At 40.4% G+C, this 14267-nt stretch overlaps 1 protein-coding gene across 3 annotated transcripts in view; it reads left to right on the top strand.

The window, feature by feature from the left end:
• ALG9 (ALG9 alpha-1,2-mannosyltransferase) overlaps nucleotides 1-14267 on the top strand; it is an 89625-nt gene that overhangs the window by 60359 nt on the left and 14999 nt on the right. For all 3 annotated transcript variants that reach the window (XM_046638016.1, XM_046638015.1, XM_046638017.1), the window contains one exon: nucleotides 5774-5904. In XM_046638016.1, coding sequence (XP_046493972.1) covers nucleotides 5774-5904 — 131 coding nt within the window. The remainder of the gene's footprint in view (nucleotides 1-5773; nucleotides 5905-14267) is intronic.

Raw genomic sequence — 14267 nt, 5'->3', positions numbered from 1 at the left:
ATACCTAGGAGTAGAATTCTTGAATTGTAGGAAATGCGTATGTTTATTTTTAGCAGATTCTGCCAAACAGTGTTCTGAAAGTCTTGTACCAACTTAAACTCCTGCCAGCAATGTATAAGAGTAGTTCCTCATTCTGGCCAACGCTAGGTATTAGAATTTTTCATCATGGCTTTGATTTGCGTTTCCTTGGTTACTGATGAGGTTGAGCACTTTTTCATTAGTTTTTGGCAGTTTAGATTTCTTCTTATGAAGTACCTATTCAAGTCATTTGCCCATTTTTCTATTGGATGGTCTTTGTCTTATTGATTAGCAGGTGTTCTTTATATATTCTAGATATGAATCCTTGATTGTTAAATGTGCACATATATCTTCTCCCATTATGTGGCTCATCTCTTCCCTCTCTCAGTGGTATCTTTGATGAATAGATATTCCTAATTTTAATGTAGTCAAATTTATCCATCATTTCTGTTACAGTTAATGCTTTTTATATTGTGTCTAAAAAGACTTTTACCATAAAACCTTGAAGATATTCTCCCATATTATCTTCCTAGAGGTTTATTATTTTGTTTTTCACATTTCGTTCTGTAATCCATCTGAAGTTGATTTTTATGTATGGAGTGAGGTTGAGGTCCAATTTCATTTTTCCCCCAGAGGATATCCAGTTGTCCCAGCACCAGTTAGTGAAGAGACCGTCCTCTCCCCACTGCTCTGAGGTGTCATTTCTGTCATAAATCAGGGTCCATATGTGCCTGTCTCTGTTCTAGGTTCTGTTCTCTTCACTGGTCTATTGATCTGCTCCTGCACTGGTACCTCATTGTCTTAATTACTTTAACTTTATAGTAAATAAACCCCCACCTTCCTTGCTCTTCTTTTCTAAGAGTGCCTTGGCTTCTGCATTTCCATATATGTTTTAGAATTACCTTGTCAAATTTCACAAAAAAAGTCTATTGGAATTTTTATTGAGATTTCATTTAAACTATCAATCAGTTTATTTAGAATTTACGTCTTTATAATAGTGAGCCTTTAATCTAGGAATAAAGTTTATCTCTCCATTTAATAGGGTAAACTTTAGGGGCTGGCCCTGTGGCTGAGTGGTTAAGTTCACGCGCTCCGCTTCGGCAGCTCAGGGTTTCACTGGTTCGGATCCTGGGCGCGGACATGGCACCGCTCATTAGGCCAAGCTGAGGTGGTGTCCCACATGCCACAACTAGCAGGACCCACAACTAAAAAAATATACAACTATATACTGGGGGGATTTGGGCAGGAAAAAAGGAAGATTGGCAACAGTTGTTAGCTCAGGTGCCAATCTTTAAAAAAAAAACTAATAAGGTATACTTTATTCTCTATCAAAAAATTTTGAAATAAAATTCATCATTTCAAAGATTTGTTTATTGTGATAAATTTTACCATTTTAACCATTTTCAGGTATACAGTGCGAGGCATTAAGTATATTCACACTGTTGTGCAACCATTACCACTCTCTATCTCCAGAACTTTTTTATCATCCCAAACTGAAACTCAGTACCCGTTAAACAAACATTTTGTTTATTCATTCATCCACTGATGGACACTTGGGGTGTTGCCACCTTTTGTCTATTGTGAATAATGCTGCTATGAATATCTGGATACAAATATTTATTTTGAGTCCTTGCTTTCAGTTCTTTGGGACCTATAACTAGAAATAGAGTTCCTGAATCTTATGGCAACCAATGATTTTAAAGTGTACTATTCAGTGGCTTTTAGTACATTCATAATGTTCTACAACCAACATCACCATGTAATTTCAAAACATTTTCTTCACTCCCCCAAAAAAACCCATACCCATTAAGCAGTCACTCCCTCAATTCTGAGCAACCACTAATCTGCTTTCTGTCTCAATGGATTTGCCTATTCTGGACATTTCATATAAATGGAATCACACAATATTTGGTCTTTTGTGTCTAGCTTCTTTCACTTAGCATAATATTTGTAAGGCTCATCTATGTTATAGTTTGTATCCTTTTTAAGACTGAATGGGCCAGCCCCGTAGCATAGTGGTTAGGTTTGGTGTGCTCTGCTTGGGTGGCCCAGGTTTGCAGGTTGGGTTCCCAGGCACGGACCTACACCTCTTGTCAGCCGTGCTGTGGTGGCAATCCACATGTTAAGTGGAGGAAGATTGGCACAGATCTTAGCTCAGGGCTAATCTTCCTCAAGCAAAAAAAAAATAAAAAGAGGGGAGATTGGCAACAGATGTAAGCTCGGGGCTAATCTTCCTCAGCAAAAAATCAAAATAAAAAAATAATATTCCATTGCCTGTATATACATTTTAATTATATGAATATACCACATTATAAATTCATCAGTTGATAGAATTTGTTGATAAAATTGTATCTTTTTTTATGGAGGACTTTCCCATATTTTGTTAGATTTATTTCAAGGCACTCATTTTCAAGTCCTTGTAAATAATATTTTTATAATATAATTTGAAAATACATAATTAAAAAATATAATAATATTGTATATTGTTTACTGCTGTTATACAGGCATATATCACATTGATTTTACATCCTATAAGTCTAAAGTTTGATAAACTCTCTTAATTCCAAAAATGTATTGGTTGATTCTTTTGGACTTTATATATACCAGTCATGTCATTGAGATAAATGAGTTTTGTTTCTGTCTATTTCATCTGAAGTTTTTTTCTTTCTTTTATCTTTCCCTGCTGACTAGAACCTCTAGTACAGTGTTGAGTAGAGTAATGATAACAAGCGGCCTTGACGTATTCCTGATCCCACAGGAGAAGCTTTCGACTCTTCAGCATTAAATATGAGATTTGCCATAGATCTATTCATGTTTCAAATGCTCTTTATCTTAGCTGAAACCTAGCATTCTAGGAGGACTCTTCTTTTTTTTTAAGATTGGCACCTGAGCTAACATCTGTTGCCAATCTTTTTCTTTTTTTCCTTCTTCTTCTTCCTTCTAAAGCCCCCCAGTACATAGTTGTATATTCTAGTTGTGAGTGCCTCTGGTTGTGGCTTGTGGGACGCCACCTCAGCATGATGTGATGAGCGGTGCCATGTCTGCGCCCAGGATCTGAACCAGCGAAACCCTGGGCCACTGAAGCGGAGTGCACAAACTTAACCACTCAGCCACAGGCTTGCCCCTCTTTTTTGGTTTCAATTTTTAAGAAGCATTTAGATGAGCTCCTGAGAGCACTTTGCCTCTATTTCAGTCATTTTTGACAGTCTTAATATATGACTTCTTTTGTGTGTATGTGAGGAAGATTGACCTTGTGCTAACATCTGTTGCCAGTCTTCCTCTGTTTTATGTGGGATGCCACTATAGCGTGTCTTGAGGAGCAGTGTTAGGTCCATACCCAGGATCCGAACCTGTGAACCCCGGGCTGCCCAAGCTGAGTGTGTGAACTTAACCACTACGCCACCGGGCCAGCCCCAAGATATGACTTTTGAAGTCGTACTGACCTGGGTCAAAATATGGCTCTGCTGGATACTCACATGACTTTGCTTAGGACTGTAAATCCATTTTGGGCAAGAACTGTGTCTTATTTATTGGATTCTGTATCATTAGCTCTAACTTAATGCCTGGTACATTGTGGGGGTTTAATATATGTGTCTTGAAAAAAAATGAAGTTATTGAGTTTGTCTGAGCCTTGACTTCCTCATTTATAAAATAGAGATTAATAATCCCTTATAGGCCTTGATATAATGATTTTTAAAATGGTTATGTGACATAGTTGACCTGTAAGAAACAGTGAAAAATAATAGTTTCCTCCCTTGAGATTTACTTTTCTTTAGCTGACTACATTAGTGATTAAGATGCTTAAGGGACCCAATTTCCAATGGCTGGGGGTTCCCCACAGTAGCAACAATTCTCAGACACCAGCTGGGTGTCCTACAGTTCAACTAAATTCTGACACTATCTACCCAGAGATGGCATCATATTCCACTGGTTAAGGGCTCAATCCTACAAGACTGCACCCCTTGTCCCTGTACTCCAGATGCCAATCACAAGCGCAGGTTGTTACCTGGGCTTCTGACCAACTGGCTACTGATTGGAGGTTCCCATGACCTCCTCCTTGGATTTCAGGTACCAATCACAAGTCCAGGTTGCTACCTGTACTTCTGACCAACTGGTTATAAATCAGAGGTTCCCACGACCCCCTTCTGGGTTCAGGTAATTTGCTAGAGCAGCTCACAGAACTCAGAGAAACGTTTTACTTATTAGATTACTAGTTTATTATAAAAGGGTTTAACTCAGGAACAGCTAGATGGAAGAAATGTTTAGGGCAAGGTATGGGGAAAGTGTTTGGATCTTCCATACTCTCTCCCAGCCACGCCACTCTCCCCGAATCTCCACATGTTCACCAACCTGGAAGCTCTCTGAACCTCGTCCTTGTGGACTTTAATGGAGGCTTCATTACCGAGGCACAATTGATGAAATCATTGGCCATTGGTGATTGAAGTCAGTCTCCAGCCCCTCTCCCCTCCCCGCCGAAGTGGGGAGTGGGACTGAGAGTTCCATCCCCCTAATCCCACAGTTCTCCTGGCAACCAGCCTCCAGCTTTCCAGAAGTCACCTCATTAACATAAATGCGGTTGTGTTGAAAGGAGCTTGTTATGAATACCAAGACACCCCTTTCACCTTTATGGCTTTGAAGAGTTTTTAGGAACTGAGGACAAGAGACCAAATATTATAACAAAAACTGCTCTCATTGCTCCTATGCTTAGGAAATTACAAGGGTTTTGGGAGCTGTGAGCCAAGAACAGTGGAGCAAGACCAAAATATATATGTTTATTATAAATCACAATATCACAGTGATGTTTTCTGTCTTTGAGTTTTTATTTAACTTCACAGAAACTTGTGTGTTGTCTTTTTTTCTGTTTGTTTTAAAAAAAGTTAAAACTTTAAAATTAAAAAGGCTTAAACATTTTCCCTGTGGCTGTTAAATATTCTGATAGCTTCGAGATGAGAAGAAGAATGTAATTATATTTTGAAATGAACTATTTAACAACAGAATTATCCTACAGATTTTGTGGCTTGTTCCATCGGATTAATCAGTTTTGTGAGAAGCACAGTACCACCGTGGTTTTAAATGAATTGTGTTAATATTCTCTTATGAGCATCTGTGATGCTCTGGTGTATCCATGTTGTGAGCAACTAAATGACTATAGTTTTGCTAATAGTTACTGTTTATTTTTCATAATCTTTTCCACTTCTGCAGTTTCGACATCTCAGTTTCACTGATCTTTTCCTGCAGGGACAGTTTCCATGTCTCTGTCAGTTCTGTTGAATTTTTGAAGGAGATGATATGCATATTCTGGACCATTTGCGAGGTGTCGCGTAACCTCACATGACTCTGTCAGCAGAGACAGGGCTTCCTCACGCATTAGCATTTGTGTTTAGTCATGCCCTTTCAATCTCTGGAGTAAGAGGCGATGCATTAGAAGGGAGCAATAGTGAGAAGATAGTTTTTTGAATAGGTTGTGGACTCATGCTAGCTTCAGAAGTGTCTGTGAGGCTAGATGGACTTAATACCCAAGCTAGAGTCAGAACTCCCAAAGCTTACGTATATATTTGGCTGGATGAGTGCGTGCCCTCCCCCACACCCCCGGAAGCCTTATCAAAGTGGAGAGAGCAAAGAGCAACATTATCTGAGGACTTGGATGTTTGTGCTTCTAAAACCCTATGGGAATTCTTAGGATTGCAATTGATATTCCTTACCCTGAAAGAACCTTTGAAATTATTGATGAAAGTTTGGTCTTACTCTATTGCAGATTGACATCAGTAAATGCCATTATTTAGTGGATTTGGACACCATGAGAGAAACACCCCGGGAGCCGAAATATTCATCCAATAGAGAAGAGTGGATCAGCTTGGCCTACAGACCATTCCTTGATGCTTCTAGGTATGTGACTTTAATTCTAGGAGATGTAGTAGGACTAGTAAGGGTGAAAATTGGAATCTAGGATTGAATAACTTCCAGTCCTGGGCTGACTTTAGTAGCCATCATTTTATTTTTGTGTTTGGGCCCAAACACATCTGTTCTTATCCAGTTTCCTGTGAAATCTAAGAGTGTTCTCTTTTTCTAGGCACCAGAATGCAAAGTATCGTTGACCTTAAACAAATAGCCAGTTATTTCTCCAGCAAAAATGGGCTTATTCAAGATCAGCAAAGAATTGCAATTAGATATCTACAGCCATTGTGAGCCACGTGCTAGCCCTGAGCAGCAAGGGGAGGAGAAAAATGCTTTATAGAGGGGAAGAGGAAGTTGGGAGCACTATTGTAAACAAAGAGTCTGTTGGACGCGACTGGTAGTTTGAAGTGTAGTGGCTTTTCATTAGCTGAGTTGTGACAGTCTCTGATGGTTGAGCTTCTTGCCGGTCAGGAAGAGGAAGTCCTTCTTCTTCCTGTTGGGCTCTGCTATTGCCATAGGGCCTGGGAGCGCCCCCTTTTGGCCTTCCAGCTCCATTTTAATGAGGTTTCTGTTTATTAATTTCCACAGTTTATTTTGGTATCATCCAAATAAAAGAATCTAAGTAAAAACAGATCCACTGAAGAAAACACAAATAAGTGAAATTGATTATTTTTGGCAACTAACTTCAGCTATCTTAATTAAGAGTATTCTAACATTGTTAGGAAGATTGACAGTGTCCTTTAAAGAACTAGGAGTTCATATCCATTATTTTTGGGCTTGAGCCTCAGTCAGGGATGAGGCAGGCCTTACTCGATCTTAAAGAGAGAAACCAACTAGACCAGGGCTTGACTGGCACTTTAGAAAGGTCTCAGAATTAAGGATAAGAGAGGAGTCAGGATGTTCAGATAAAGCAGTAAGGGGTGAGTTGGAGGGGTCAGGTTGTCTTTGGGCACAAGTCCAGGTAAACAGACAGTCGAAGTTAAGGAGGTCCAGGGAGGCCTGGCAGGCAGAGCCCAGGCTCCAAGAGGTCAGACAGAAAGCGAAAGGTAGAATACCAGGTCTTGAGAGGCAGGTCTGGGACTCAGAAACAGGGAAGAAAACATTTTCAGTAGTAAGGAGTAGTCAGAAGCTGCTGATAAATTAAGTAAGGAGAAGCATAACAACTGTCCATTGGATGTGGCAGCTGATAAAAGCAATTTTGGTGGAGTGGGGCAGGGTAGAAGGACTTGAGAGATTAGAGGGGTCAGAGCAAAAATAGTAAGACAAAAATTGGAAAGGGCAAATATAGACAAGTCTTTTGAAGAGTTTTGCTATAAAGAGAAGCAGAGAAATAGGACTATAGCTGGTGGTGGGTGCAGGGAAATGATGACTAGAGAAGATTTTTGTCCTTTAAAAAAATTATTTTTATTGTGGTAGCATATATATATAACATAAAATTTTCCATTTTAACCATTTCAAGTGTACAATTCTGTGGCATTCATTACATTTACAATGTTGTGCAACCATTACCATTATCTTTTTTATAAATTGACGTATAATTGACATATAACATTGTATAAGTTTACGGTGTACAACATGTTGGTTTGATACACTTACATATTGCAATATGATTACTACAGTAGTATTAGCTAAAACCATTATCATGTGACAGATATACATTTCTTTTTTGTGTTGAGAATACCATTATCTATTTCCAAAACTTTTTTTATCACCCCAAACTATTCCACTTTTATTTTTTTAAGATGAGGGAAATAACAGTCATGTTTGTATATTGTTTTTTTGGGTTTTTTAAAAAGATTTTATTTTTCCTTTTTCTCCCCAAAGCCTCCTGGTACATAGTTGTGTAGTTTTAGTTGTGGGGCCTTCTAGCTGTGGCATGTGGGACGCTGCCTCAGCATGGCTTAATGAGCGGTGCCATGTCCGCGCCCAGGATCTGAAGCAACAAAACCCTGGGCTGCCGAAGCGGAACACATGAATTTAACCACTAGGCCATGGGGTTGCCCCCACCCCATTTTGTTTATTCCTTCACCAGTTGATGACATCTGGGTTACTTCCACTTTTTGGCTATTATGAATAATGGTGCTATGAACATTCAAGTTCAGTCTTTGTGTTCAGGGTTGGGTTTTAGCCAAGAAAGTTCAAAGTGTCGAGGGAGTTGAGGGTTTATGCAGGGAAGTGATACAATGATTGATCATGGCCTTCAGTTGGGTAAGGAGGAAGAGGGCAGGGCATCGAGGGAGTGGAAGACCGTGAAAGGTTGTAGGATCATAGATTGATATTCAATACATTGTCAGAATTGGAATAGTAATAGGAGAGAGCTTGAAAGAGAAGCAGCAGTGATGGTATGAAGTTCTCTACATTACACATGTTCTTTGGTGCCTGGTTTGTTATTTGATGACTAAGTACTTGGGCTAGGTCTCTATTGTGCCTTCATTTTTGAGTTGAGAAAACTGTGACAACATGAGATCTGGGCCTGGAAGGATCTCTAGCTCTGAAGGGAGAGCAGATCCCAAACAACCTTCCTGTTAACAAAGGGAAGGTTAGTGGCTCACACTTACTCACCAGAAGCACATTGGTCACAGAACAAACTCTGTTTATAGCAAATGGAGCAAGGAAGTATTTTTGAGGTGACTTCTTTTTTCCTTTTGGTTTTGAAGGGTTAAAATGAGAAAGGTTTGTCATCTTCCCATTTCCCCTTTTGGTAGCTCCCTAGCACAGCAGCTGGTACACATAAACTGTGAGCCTTTGGGACAAGACAAAGTGACACTTGTGCAGTTTTCCCTGGAGAATTCGAATCTTTTGAGGGAAGAGCATAAGGTGTTGGTCAACTTCCCACCTGCCTTCTGGTGAGCACAGTGACTTGGGGTGATCATACAGCCACACTAGTGATGTGGCTGAATTTCCTCCTCCAGGCCCCTCTGTGTTCAGCACTGTCCTCAGCTAGCAGGAGCAGGTGACACATTGGGAGACCATGAAATATGAGTGCCTTTCCCAGAGATGCTACATGCTGTTCCCCACTGAATACCCTGCTTCCCTAACAAGGTAGATTTTAAGGGCAGAAATAAAGCATAAGTGGCTCCATTTGAAAAAGTTTATTGAACATCTTCTACATCTAAGACTTTAGACTGTGGGCAGACAATACCACTGTCTTTGGGAGTTTCCAATATCTCTGGGGAGATGCACCATAGTTCAGAGAAGTGCTGTTAGAGCATAGGAGGAAGGCATTAATTCTAAAACAGCTAGGGTGAGAGGGACCAAGGAAGGTTCCCAGAGGAGGTGACATCTGAAGATTGCATTGGTGATAGTATGGGAGGTGGACTGAAAGGAGGCAAAGTTGGAGGCATAGAAACAAGTTAGGAGGCTATTCTGGTTGACTAGATGGAAGGTCATGCGGGACTGAACTCACCTGCAAAGGAGGGATAGGCTGAAGAGGCGTGTTGTTTCAGAGAAAGATCAGGACAAATTTTAGATCCCAAAACCCACGACTTTCCTCAATGGCCCGTATCAAGCTTTTGAAAATTGCCTTTGCTATATGAGAAGTGTAATCCTAGTTATTGTTGTGGATTGCTTTCTCTTGCTGGGCTGGTCCCTGACCAGAAGCTTTTGCAAGTTGAGTGTAACTTGCTAGGGAGAGCCGACCCGAAGCTTCCTTCCTGGTGTGTCCTGTTTCTCCTGTTGGTCCCTGCTGCTGCTTTACGTCCCGTTCGCCCAATGAGCACACTTCTGGTGCAGGTAGAGGAAGGAGAAGGTTATTGGGGAATGCCTTCAGAGGTTTTTCATTTCCCATAAATTGTACTAATTTCCCCAAAATTGGTGTTTTTTTCATGACCATATGACAAGGAAAGGATTCAGTTGGTTTAAAAACTTAAAAGGTGCAGTTCACCTGAAGGTGTGCAAAGTTTAGTGAAAAGAGTGTGGAGTCAGAAGACTCGTGCATTTAATCCTGGCTACTTACTGGTTGTTCCTCTCTGATTCCCAAATTTCCATATCAATAAAACAGAGATAATAATATTTTATCTACTTTATGGGAATGTTGCAAGGGTTAAATGAGAGCGGAAATATGAAAACATTTTAAAATTCTAAAGTATTATGTAAACGTCAGACCTTTCAATTAATTAGCAGGCTGCCTAGGGTTCCAAAATTATGCTGGTTTTCTTTAATATTTCTCTTCTTCAGTATTTCCTAGTATATATTGATCTAACTGCAGAAACGGAGGGATCCTATAGTCCAGTTTGCCACAGCAATTTATAACTCTTAGCACCATGACATCTCATTGCTGACTTCAGGCCAGTTAAGTTAGACTGTACTGTCAGGGGCTGTGTGCCTCAGAACTGTCTCTCTGAGGTGGTGCATGAAGTGCTCTTGAGAACACGATCCTGGATGCCTTCGAGCCTATTCACTGGGGCTGTTACATTTTCTCTGTCTTCTGGAAGGAATGGTTTTTGTAGTTTAGCAATTTATATAAGAATGAGAAATAATGATATGATCCACATGTAAGGGTCACTCGTGTCTTAGACCCCAGATCGAATGGGGCTGCAGGCCTAACTTTTCTCCAGCTCTTTCTGAGGAAAGGAGAAGGTTTTAATAAGCCTGTGACATACTGCCACATGATCTTTATGGAAATGTAAGCAGATTAGTTTCTCAAATGTTTTAAGTCTCTAAAATTTAAATTTGGTTTCTTTATAGTTCACTTTAAGATCATTTTTTCTTTCTTCCATTATCCATCTATTTGTCTGTCTGTCAATCTGACATCCATCCAGTCAGCAGATATTTTTTGAATAACTGCCAGGCACTGTGTTGGATCTTAGGTACATAGTGATGAATGGTACACACAAACTCCCTGTCCTTTTGGACCTTACAGTATAGTGGGGAAGCTAGAATTAAACAAATAACCATAAAACTATATATAATTACAACCTGTGTTAAGTGCTTTAAAGGAAAAGTACAGGCTGCTGTGAGAGAAAGAGTCAGCAGCGGGAGGTACCTGGGGTTTTCTTCTTATGTCCTGAAGCCGGCTGGTTAGGCAGGTTTGGAAATCAGAAAATATTTATTGAATAGTTATGATGTCCTTGTCACAGAGTTAGATTCTTTAAGGGGTATAAAAGAAGTAATTAGACACAGGTTTTGCCCTTGAATAACTTAAAACTTTTGTAGTTACACATACAGAAACAACTTGAAAATAGTACTAAGATCATAGGAGGTGCCAAGTTGTGTGCTAGAACTTCAAAGAAAGGAGACATCTGTGGAGGTTAGAGTAGACTGAGAAGGCTCCCTGAGGGAGGTGATGCTTGAGCTGAGGCTTAAAGGAAAAGGAGGGCTTTACAGTGAGAAAGAGGGTAGAATCGCTTATGTAGTTCAAGGGGAAGAAATCATAAGTGCAAGTAGAAAGATAGAAAGAAACCTGTGGATGAGGGGCCTGAGGATCAATAAATAAAAGTGTAATTTACCTCTTTGCCTGGTTTAAATTTGCTTTTTAAAGTGCTCTATGTTATATCATTCATATGAGAACACTTTGAAAGTACAGGGGCTCTGCCCTTTGCAAATTGAGATATATGGTCATCCTGTTTTAATGTGACCAGAAAATAGGCTCTTGTCTCCAAAAGTAGGGTGGGAAATGGAGCATGTAGATAGAGTTCCTTTGCCCCACAGTCCGTGCTTACCATGTGGATTTGCCCAGAGTTTACTTATTTGATTTAATTTGCCGACATTCCATGTTGTAGCCTAGATGGGTCTCATCTGTCTGACAGGGAAGCAATCAGGATAGTTTGAAGACAGTCTCGGCATATAAGAAGATCATACTTTGAGTGTATGTCAGAGGAGACTCCATTCCAGGGGAAGCAACCTATGGATTATTAAGATGATATTGTGATTGGTGCAAATTTAGGAATTCTGAATATCCATGAATATGTGAAGAGTCTTGTTTTCTGTTGAAATTATTGGAAGTTAAGTGAGGCCTTTACTGTTGGACTGCTGGAGAAGGACTCACTAAATAGGGCTAAATGTTGGTTGGCCCATTCGAGAGAACAGCAGCCCAGATGCCCATCCATTCTTTCCCCAACAGGCTTCTTTTCTTCAGCAGAGAACTAGAGACCTCAGATCCCTTTAGTTTGAGAGACCATCTAGGCATAAGATCTTAATCATCATTTTCTAGTCTCGCCTTGCACGTAGCTGCTACCGTAGCTGCAACTTCCTCTCCCTGAGTTTGCCATATCTGAGTCTGGCTAATTTTATAAAGGTTTATCAAATTCCCAAGATATGAGGTCTAAACTAGTTAACAATATCACTTTTTAAACCAGACACATTTGTCACTCTATGGCCATCTTGTATTACATACTGTCTAAAATAAGAGAGGATTTTTTTTTCTTTCTTTGAAGCATGATATAATTGCTGCTTGTATAAAATAGCTCGACAAGTGGGTGGATGTAATACCTACTCTGAGATTCCCCAGAGAGGAGTGAAGGGAGAGTGTTGCAATAAATTACCAGCTCAATGGTGGGTTTCTTTCTAAGTGTGGTGAGAGTGTTTGGTTGTGGGAGTCTGGTGGGAAATGCCTCACCAGGATGTTGGACTTGGCCTCCTGAGCAACAGGGCCTGTTTGTGGCTTTGGAAACAAGTTGGGAGGCCCTGCCATGGCTTCGCACAGCCACTTTCCACCCATTTTTTTCCTCCTACATTATAGGTCTCTTTTGTCTTGCTTGTTTTGCTTTCACCTTTGGTTTTTGGATTTTGAGATTCTATTCTTCCCTATTTTAGAGCATAGTAGCCTTCTCTAACTGAATTTTAGGTTTGCCTGATTAGGGGCTTGAGATAATTTGGGGAGACTTAAATAGGGCAGGATTACAAAGCCCTGCAAATTTATAATTATAGGTGAAGAGTGGATGCAAGTAAGGAGTTAGAAGTTAACATCTTTGGCTGGTGTGGTAGAAGGGATCTTTTCTAGTCAGAGGACCTCTACTGTGCAAGGTGGGGACTGTGCTGATAGCATCTGCTACTTGTGTTCTTTCACTGCCCAGCGTAGGATTCTCAGTGGCTACAAGCTTTAGCTTCTGTGGAGATTGTTTACTGAGACTGTGACTCTCCTTTTAGCCTCCAGAAGTGAATCCAGTAGCTGTGAGGCCTAAAGAGTCCATGGCACCTGTATCCCTTTTGGTCCTATGTAGTAGTCTGGTTGATGGCAGCCATTGTGTCCCTAGCCCCTAATCCCAGCATAAGCAGACCTATTTATTTCTGAAGGATACTAAGAAGACCATTGGAGATCACTGTAAAGGGCAAATTAGTTGGGACTTCTTGTTTTGGATATTTCTGTGTAACAAATCATCTCAAACTTGACAGTATAAAAGGACAGCAATTATTTATTATTTCTCTCATGGTTCTGGGCTTGACTGGGCTCAGCAAGGCAGCTCTTCAGCTACTCAGGGTTTTTATGTATTGGCCACAGATGGTGGTTGGGACTGGAGGCACCTCAAAGGCTTTCTCACATGTCTAGCAGTTGATGCTGGCTGTTGGCTTCATCTCAGTTGGGGCTGTCAGCCAGAACACCTACATGTGGCTTCTTCATGTGGCCTGCACTTATTTGCAGCGTGGTGGCTGGCTTCCAAGAGCTAGTATCTCAAGAGCTATATGGTTTTTTATGACCTGGCCTTGGAATTCACATAGTGTCACTCCTGCCTTATTCTCTTTATCGAAAGCAAGCACTCGAATAGCCCACGTTCAAGTGGAGAGGAATTAGACTTTCCCTCTTGATGGGAGAAGTGTCAAAGAATTCATGGATCTGTTTTAAAGCCATCACAGCTCTTTTGATGCCATTCTTCATCCAAATTGGATAATTTTTGAAATTTTTCTTTTTAAAGGAGATTTCTTGCATAAGAGACATATGGCACACAAAATAGTCCAGCAGGCTGTTTCCATCTGCAGCTTCTTGCTACCCAGGTGGAGAGGGAGACTACACTCCATGGCAGAATTTGGTTGCAGGCCAACAGTTTAACATGTTTCAGATGGTGTTCAAATCCTTTGGGTAGAATTAGTTCTTCTACCTGACCAGTAATTGAAGTGCTCTTGTTTTTTCCCTACACGTCAATCACAGTGGTGCCTCCAGCTCCTTCATCTATGCCAAGAATACTCTTTGCTCATTGTATTCTTCAGTCATTGAGATCTCCTGACATTTTAAGAAAGATAAACCTTTTTTGTTTTTCTGAAGCTCAGAGAATCTGCTTTTCATTGTTGTGAAATTAGTTCTCTAGAAAGAGACTGTGTACAGACCATCTGTGCTCCAAGTACGTGCTGTAGAGACTCTCAAGTTTGAAGAGTATGTACAGTGTTTTAGGACTGCCACTGCTTTTAGCTAGCTTAGACCA

Source organism: Equus quagga, chromosome 14, assembly GCF_021613505.1.
Source record: "Equus quagga isolate Etosha38 chromosome 14, UCLA_HA_Equagga_1.0, whole genome shotgun sequence".
Lineage (NCBI taxonomy): Eukaryota > Metazoa > Chordata > Mammalia > Perissodactyla > Equidae > Equus > Equus quagga.
This window is presented reverse-complemented; position numbering and strand designations above follow the sequence as displayed.